General features: G+C 55.6%; 1 protein-coding gene across 2 annotated transcripts in view; it reads left to right on the plus strand.

Annotated features, from left to right (window-relative positions):
• The window catches only part of CHADL (chondroadherin like), a 15,531-nt gene that overhangs the window by 3,282 nt on the left and 3,782 nt on the right, over positions 1 to 8,467 (plus strand). The window contains exons 2-5 of one of the 2 annotated variants that reach the window (XM_003783167.1): positions 46 to 223; positions 1,411 to 3,108; positions 3,572 to 3,738; positions 4,469 to 4,664. In XM_003783167.1, the coding sequence (XP_003783215.1) occupies positions 46 to 223; positions 1,411 to 3,108; positions 3,572 to 3,738; positions 4,469 to 4,664 (2,239 nt within the window). Of the gene's footprint in view, positions 1 to 45; positions 224 to 1,410; positions 3,120 to 3,571; positions 3,739 to 4,468; positions 4,665 to 8,467 lie in introns of both variants that reach the window. The other variant, XM_012801192.1, reaches the window with a different exon arrangement.

An 8,467-nucleotide genomic window follows, 5' to 3' on the forward strand; every position in this document is an offset into this window, starting at 1 on the left:
AGCATGCTGCCCCTGTGCACAACCAACCCTCCCTTCCTCTCCCAGGCCCCAGAGCTCCACCCATGTCTCCTTCGTGCTGCTGCTGCTTCTGTTGTTACTGCTGGGCCCAGCTTGGCCAGCAGCTGCCCAGCGCTGCCCACACACCTGCATCTGTGACAACTCCAGGCATCATGTTGCCTGCCGCCACCAGAATCTCACTGAGGTGCCAAACGCCATCCCTGAGGTCAGCAGGGTGGGAACATGGGCACAGGGTGGGAACATGGGCACAGGGTGGCAGTGGGGCAGACAGGGTTGAGGCCCATGGAAAGAGCCTGGGTGGGTCACCACTAGCTCTGCCATTGCCTGGCTGGCTACTTCTCTCCAAGCCTCAGTCTATACCACTGTAAAATGGGGACAATAGTAACCAATAATAGGAGATAATCTATTTAAAATCCTTACAGTGCAACTAGAATAAGCAGCTGACCTATAGATACCAATAGATAAATATTGGCGAGGGGTGGTGTTTCATGCCTGTAATCCTAGCACTTGGGAGGCCAAGGCGGGTGGATTGCCTGAGCTCACAAGTTTAAGACCAGCCTAAGCCAGAGCAAGACCTTGTCTCTAAAAATAGCCAGGCACTGTGGCAGGTGCCTATAGTCCCAGCTCCTTGGGAGGCTGAGACAAGAGAATTGCTTGAACCCAGGAGTTTGAGGTTGCTGTGAGCTATGACGCCACAACACTCTACCCAGGGTGACAAAGTAAGACTCTGTCTCAATAAATCCTAGACAGATCAGGGTCATGAAAAATAAATATTACATTCATTATAGCCCCACAGGCTGGGTGTGGTGGCTCATGCCTGTAATCCCAGCACTCTAGGAGGCAAGATGGTGGATTGTTTGAGCCCAGGAGTTTAAGGCCAGCCTGAGCAAGACTGAGATCTCATCTCCACTAAAAATAGAAAATTTAGCCAGGCACTGTGGCAGGCACCTATAGTTTCAGCTACTTGGGAGGCTGAGGCAGGAGGATGGCTTAAGCCCAGAAGTTTGAGGTTGCTGTGAGCTATGACGCCACAGCACTCTACCTAGGGTGACAAAGTGAGACTCTGTCTCAAAACCAAAAACTAAAACAAACAAGCAAAAAACAAAACAAAACAAAAATCAGGATGCAGCAGGGGAATATATAGTCTCTGTCCTGTGGAGTCAGGAGTGAGGAGGAGAGAGAAAGAAAAGAGGCAGTGACAATAAGTGTGAAAAGTGCCACCGTGGGGGGTAAGCAAGCGACAAAGGAGGAACGCTTTCAGAGGAGGCGTCAGGGACCAGGATTATGAGAGTAAGGAAAAGCCAAGGGGAGAGGAGAAAGTTTCAGGTGTGGCAGCAGCGCCTGCAAAGGCGGCTCACTGCGCCTCAGCCTCGCTGTCCTCTCCGCTCCCAGCTGACGCAGCGGCTAGACCTCCAGGGCAACGTGCTGAGGGTGCTCCCACCAGCTGCCTTCCAGGCCCTGCCCCACCTCACACACCTGGACCTGCGGCACTGTCAGGTGGAGCTGGTAGCCGAGGGCGCCTTCCGTGGCCTGGGACGCCTGCTCCTCCTCAACCTGGCGTCCAACCGCCTGCGCGAGCTGCCCCAGGAGGCGCTGGCCGGGCTGGGCTCGCTGCGGCGGCTGGAGCTCGAGCGGAACTTGCTGGAGGAACTGCGGCCAGGGGCATTCGGGGCGCTCGGCGCCCTGGCCACGCTGAACTTGGCCCACAACGCCCTGGTCTACCTGCCCACCATGGCCTTCCAGGGGCTGCTGCGCACCCGCTGGCTGCGGCTGTCTCACAACGCGCTCAGCGTGCTGGCCCCTGAGGCCCTGGCCGGCCTGCCCGCCCTGCGCCGGCTCAGCCTGCAGCACAACGAGCTCCAGGCCCTGCCCGGGCCGGCCCTGTCCCAGGCCCGCGGCCTGGCCCGTCTGGAGCTGGGCCACAACCCGCTCACCTACGTGGGCGAGGAGGACGGGCTGGCGCTTCCCGGGCTGCGGGAGCTGCTGCTGGACCACGGGGCCCTGCAGGCGCTGGGTCCCAGGGCCTTCGCCCGCTGCCCGCGTCTGCACACCTTGGACCTCCGAGGGAACCAGTTGGAGACGCTGCCCCCGCTGCAGGTCCCGGGCCAGCTGCGCCGGCTGCGGCTGCAGGGGAACCCGCTGTGGTGCGGCTGCCGGGCGCGGCCGCTGCTCGAGTGGCTGGCGCGAGCGCGCGTGCGCTCGGACGGCACGTGCAGGGGCCCGCAGCGCCTGCGAGGCGAGGCCCTGGACGCCCTGCGGCCCTCAGACCTGCGCTGCCCCGGGGACCCGGCGGCGGCGGAGGAGGAGGAGGAGCTGGCTGCGGTCCGGCCCCGCGCCCCTCCGCGCGCCCCGGACGAGGAGGACGGCACCGCAGGTCCCTGCCCTCGCGCCTGCGCCTGCGCCCCTGAGTCCAGGCACAGCAGCTGCGAGGGCCGCGGGCTGCAGGTGGTGCCCCGCGGCTTCCCCAACAACACTGAGCTCCTGGACCTGAGGCGGAACCACTTCCCCTCGGTGCCCCGAGCGGCCTTCACAGGCCTGGGTCACCTGGTGTCGCTGCACCTCCAACACTGCAGCATCTTGGATCTGGAAGCAGGCGCCTTGGCGGGGCTGGGCCACCTGGTCTACCTCTACCTCTCCGACAACCAGCTTTCAGGTCTTAGTGCTGCGGCCCTCAAAGGGGCCCCACGCCTTGGCTACCTGTACCTGGAGCGCAACCGCTTCCGGCAGGTGCCAGGGGCCGCACTGGGCGCCCTGCCCAGCCTTTTCTCCCTGCACCTGCAGGACAACTCTGTGGACCGCCTGGCACCTGGGGACCTAGTGGGGACACAGGTCTTGCGCTGGCTCTACCTGAGTGGAAATCGTATCACTCAAGTGTCCCCAGGGGCGCTGGGCCCAGCTCAAGAGCTGGAGAAGTTGCACCTTGACAGGAACCAGCTGCGAGAGGTGCCCACTGGGGCCTTGGAGGGGCTGCCTGCTCTCCTAGAGCTGGAACTGTCAGGGAACCCACTCAGAACCCTGAGAGATGGAGCCTTCTGGCCCGTGGGCAGGTCACTGCAGCATCTCTTCCTGAACAGCAGTGGCCTGGAGCAGGTGGGCACTGGGTGTGTAAGTGGGGGTGGGGGAGGCAGTGCCAGGCCATGCACCACAACCACTCACTTAGCAAGTCTTAGGCACCCATTACTCGAGATCTCCAGTGTGGGTGACAGGCAGGACAGAATCCAGTGCCACACAACTAGAGGCCAGCCCAGAGAGAGCATTGCTGGAGTATGGAGAAGGGAGGAATTTGGGGCCATAGGGCCACTTACTGTTTGTACACACTGAGAGTCCCCAAGAGGTTTTACCATTATGAAGTGAGGATGGGTGGGGGTTGGACCATGAACTGGGATTCCTGGTGACTTGAACAGAGCACTTTGACATTAGAACAACTGGAGTTTCTACCTGACCACCTAGGGCTTTCCAGCTCCCGTGTTGGGGGGAGGATGGGGCTCATCCTGACCTCGGGGTGGGAAGAGCCTGCCAGGAACTCACTTCAAGGCCTGGCACCTTCTGGCAGATTTCTTCTAGGGCCTTCTCAGGCCTGGGCCTGGGGCTTCAGAGCCTGTACCTGCAAAAGAACCAGCTTCGAGCCCTGCCCGCCCTGCCTGATCTCAGCCGGCTTGAGCTCATCGACCTCAGTGGCAATCCCTTCCACTGTAACTGCCAGCTGCTCCCACTGCACAGGTGGGCATCTGGAATCCCAGAGACCCACCAGCTGCTCTCAGTCAAACCCCTGCCGTCTCCCTGGGGACACCATGTCTGTGCCTAGCCAAGCAGCTTGTGGGGGCAGGGGAGAGTCTTGGTAAGAATGATCCCTTTCCAGGGTCATTACCCTTCCTGAGGGCCAGGGGGTGGGGTGGGGTTGTGGTGGACTTCTCTGAGCCCAGAGTCCATCCCCATAAAATAGGAAAGATACCGCCACCTAGTGGGCTGGAACTAGCAGACAGGTGTGGCCACTTTACATAATTACCTAAAAAAGCACCAAGAAGTCTGGAGAAACCTGGAGTCCCACAGACCTGGGCTCCAGTCCTGGCTCTGTGATTTTACCAAGTAACTTTGAGAAAGCCGCATGACCGCTCTGTGGCCATCTGGAAAAAGGGGACGGTGGTGATTGTAAGAATTAGATTTAGTCAGCCTATAGGAATTTATTTGAACAATGTCTGGTATATCTAAACCTGTAATTGTTTGTTACTGTTATTATCCCCTTTTTACAGAGAAGGGATCAGAGGCTTGAAGTGGCCTGTAGGTCACATAACCGGTGAGCTGCGAGTCAGGATTCTTTGTGCAGAGCCTGCTCTCACCCACTGGGCCCCTGTACCCCCCCCTCAATTCCTGATGACCCCCTTGATCTCATCAGGAAAGTTCTCAGCCAGGAGTCAGCACAGTGTCTTCCCAAGCTCTCTTTTCTCTTCAGGTGGCTCGCTGGGCTGAACCTACAGGTGGGAGCCACCTGCGCCACCCCTCCCACTGCCTGGGGCCAGAAAGTGAAGGCTGCAGCTGCTGTCTTTGAAGCCTGCCCAGGCTGGGCTGCCAGGAAGGCCAAGCGGACACCAGCCTCCAGGCCCAGCTCCAGGAGATCCTCCATCAAGGGTCAGCAGGGATCAGATAAGGTTGGCCATAGGGCAAGACCTTAGTGGGAGGGCCAGGTCTCAAAACCCCTGGGTAGCACGGGTCCTGATGCATGTGGTTCCATAGCTGGGCAACAACCTGGTTTCGTGTGTTCCATAATAGAACCTCCTCTCTTCACCTCTCCACTGGCCCAGTAAGTTTCTAAGGAAATGACTTCAAAATGCTTTTTTTTTTTTTTGAGACAGTTTCACTTTGTCACACAGGCTGGAGTACAGTGGCATCATCCTAGCTCACTGCAGCCTTGAATTCCTGGACTCAAAGTGATCCCCCCACCTTGGTCTCCCAAAGTGTTGGCATTATAGCTGTGAACCACTGAGCCTGGCTGACCATGTGCTATTTCAGTGGGACAGTGGCCTTTCCTGTGAGCCACAACATACTGGTCCCAGTGTGTCCCTAAAGCCAATCCTGCGGTTATCTCTTAGATCACTGTTGACTCAATCATTTCCCACCCCATCTCAGGGCCTCCCTCATCCCTGCAGTGCAGGTGTGTTGTTGGCTCCGCCTCCCCCCCCCACCATTGCCTGGTCACCCACAGGGTGGGACCCACATGACATTACATTCACCATCCTGACATTCAGCCTTGGTTTGAGCATTCAGTTGTAGCAGACTCTTGCAGCACATCAGAGAAGGGTGAGCAGGGTAGGGACACTCTTGCATGTGGGAATCACTGCTCTTAAGGTTGCAGGGGACTGAGGGGGAAAAGCGATCTTCGGAGAAAGTGGGGAGTTAGGAAGATGGGGGGATGACTCTGCCTCCCCTGACATGCATTTTGAAGATCGTCCACTGAGGGGGATTAGATTACATTTGTATTAGTTCTCCAGGGCTGCCACAACAAAGTGCCAGGAACTGGGTGGCTTAGAACAGACCCTATGGCTCGGCACCTGTGGCTCAAGTGGCTAGGGTGCCAGCCACATACACCTAAGGTGGAGGGTTCGAATCCAGCCCGGGCCTGCCAAACAACAATGATGGCTGCAACCAAAAAAATAGCTGGGCATTGTGGCAGATGCCTGTGGTCCCAGCTACTTGGGAGGTGAAGGCAGGAGACTCGCTTGAGCCCAGGAGTTGGAGGTTGCTGTGAGCTGTGATGCTACAGCACTCTACCCAGGGGGACAGCTTGAGGCTCTGTCTCAAAAAAAAAAGAACAGACCCTATTTCTCAAAGTCCTGTAGCTAGAAGGCAGAAGACTAGGTATCAGTGGCTGTGTTCTCTGCAGCCTGCAGTGGAAAGAGACTTCCTTGCCTTTGTCAGCTTTTGGTGGCTCCAGACATTCCTTGATTTGTGGTAGCAAAATCTCAAGCTCTGCCTCCATCTTTGCATAGTATCACTTATGTTGTCTACCCTCTATAATCTGTCTCTGCCCAAATGTCCCCCCCCCTTTTTTTTTCAGACAGTCTATATCGCCGTTGGTACAGAGCTGTGGCATTACAGCAACATCAAACTCTTGGACTTAAGTGATTCTCTTGCCTTAGCCTCCCAAGTAGCTGGGACTATAGGCGCCCACCCCAACGCTTGGCTATTTTTGTTGTTGTTTAGCAGGCCCGGGCCAGATTCGAACCCACCAGCCCCTGTGCATGTGGCTGGTGCCCTAACCACTGAGCTATGGACGCCAAGCCAAATGTCCCCCTTTTTATAAGGATGCCAGTTATACTGGCATGGGGGCCCAACTTTGTGAGCTCATTTTAACTTCATTACCTCTGTGAAGACCCTATTTCCAAATAAGATCATACCTGAGGGCTCAGCGCCTGTGGCTCAAGTGGCTAAGGCGCCAGCCACATACACCTAAGGTGGCGGGGTTGAATCCAGCCCGGCCCGCCAAGCAACAATGACAGCTGCAACCAAAAAATAGCTGAGCATTGTGGCAGGCGCCTATGGTCTCAGCTACTTGGGAGGCTGAGGCAGAAGACTCGCTTGAGCCCAGGAGTTGGAGGTTGCTGTGAGCTGTGATGCCACAGCACTCTACCCAGGGGGACAGCTTGAGGCTCTGTCTCTAAAAAAAAAAAAAAAAGAAAAAAAGATCATACCTGAGGTTCCAGAGGTTAAGACTCCACATCTTTTTCCAGGAGAGACACAATTCAACCCGTATCATACTTTATCCCTGCATCAGCCCCGGGGTACGCTGAGCTGGGCTTAGGAGAAGCTCAGATGAATCCACTTCCAGGTCAGGCTATAGTTAAAAGGGGAAGACACCCCCAGCCCCACCCTCGTACACAGTAGGATGGCTACAGAGGGAATTGGACCTCTCAGACCATTTGATCTGGCTACCCTTCCTGACACGGAAAGATCCGCTCAGAGCCAGCCCTGGGGTTCTAGGTTATTGGATGAAAGTGGTGGTTACCGCCCAGAAATACAAAGGAATTGAAGGCTAAAGGTCCTCTTTTTTTTTTTTTTTTGAAACAGAGTCTCAAGCTGTTGCCCTGGGTAGCATGCCCTGGCATCATAGCTCATAGCAACTTCAAACTCTTAGGCTCAAGCAATCCACTTGCCTCAATTTTTCTATTTTTAGTAGAAACAAGGTCTCTATTTTGCTTAGACTAGTCTTAAACTTGGGAGCTCAAGTGATCTGCTTGCCTCAGCCCAGAGTGGTAGGATTCTAGGCATGAGCCACCATTCCCAGCCAGGGTCCTTATCTTGAGGACCTCATGATGGCAGACTATTCCAGGAGATGAGGCTGGGCCACATCTGCCTCACTCTCCCATGAGGCCCCGATGTCTAGCCTGGTGTCGAGCACATGGAAGACGCTCTGTGAGGCTGCATGACTGGGCACTGGCGGTAAGGAGTTGGCCAGCTTGGGCGTGACCTGCCATTGTCCTTCCATACCTCGCCTGGGCCTGTCTTCCTCTCTTCTGGAGAAGGGTCAACATGTACCTCACAGGTGACTGAAGATGAACCGAGCAATGTAGACATGGAATTAATCTGGTGCCTGGTGTTCAAGGCTTCTGTCATGGAGTTCCTTAGAGCAGGGACCCAGACTGCAAAGGATGAGGGGAGCAGGGCGCTTGCTGGAGTGTGTGGATTTGCTCTGATCTGCATCAGGAATACCTCACACAGGCAAGCAGGGAGTGGGGAGGGTTTTGCAGTACAATGTCTCCCAGCCAGCTGCCTCACTGCTGGAAGGCTCCTTTAATTCTATCCAAGGGCAAATTGGGGCACAAAGTTTGTTCTATGCCTTAAGTACACAATTCAAAGAGGTCAGTGTTTCCATCTGTGACAAGTCAAAGTGAACTTTAGGCACCAGCCAGAGTCCTATACATGCTTCCATCTCACAAACGCTCATTAAAGCCATTTGTGCTAGGCCTGTGTTGGGCATGAGGGACAGGCAGGATGCAGGCTCTGCCTTTGGGGAACTGTCTTAGGAAGGAGAACGGCAGAATGTGAATAAGGGCAATGCAACGTGGATAAGGAGGTGGGTACTCAAGGGCTAATGACCCAAGACTTTTTTGAGACAAAGTCTCACTTTGTCTCCCTCAGTAGTGTCACAGCAACCTCAAACTCTTAGGCTCAAGCGATTCTCACTTCAGTTTCTCTAGTAGCTGAGACTATAGGTGCCTGCCACAATGCCCAGCTTTTTTTGTTGTTGTTGCAGTTGTCATTGTTTAGCTGGCCCAGGTGGAAATCTGGCAGCTGGACTTTAAGGAATTTCATTTCTCATAGAAGCAGCCTGGGAAGGCCAGTCCCAGGGCTGGACCAGCAGCCAAACATATCTTCCAGCTCTACCATCCTCCTCCTGGGGCTTTTATCCTCATGGCACCTCTGGGGATAACAACTTTTTTTTTTTTTTTTTTTT

Source organism: Otolemur garnettii, unplaced genomic scaffold (assembly GCF_000181295.1).
Source record: "Otolemur garnettii isolate 467f Iridium unplaced genomic scaffold, OtoGar3 scaffold00007, whole genome shotgun sequence".
Lineage (NCBI taxonomy): Eukaryota > Metazoa > Chordata > Mammalia > Primates > Galagidae > Otolemur > Otolemur garnettii.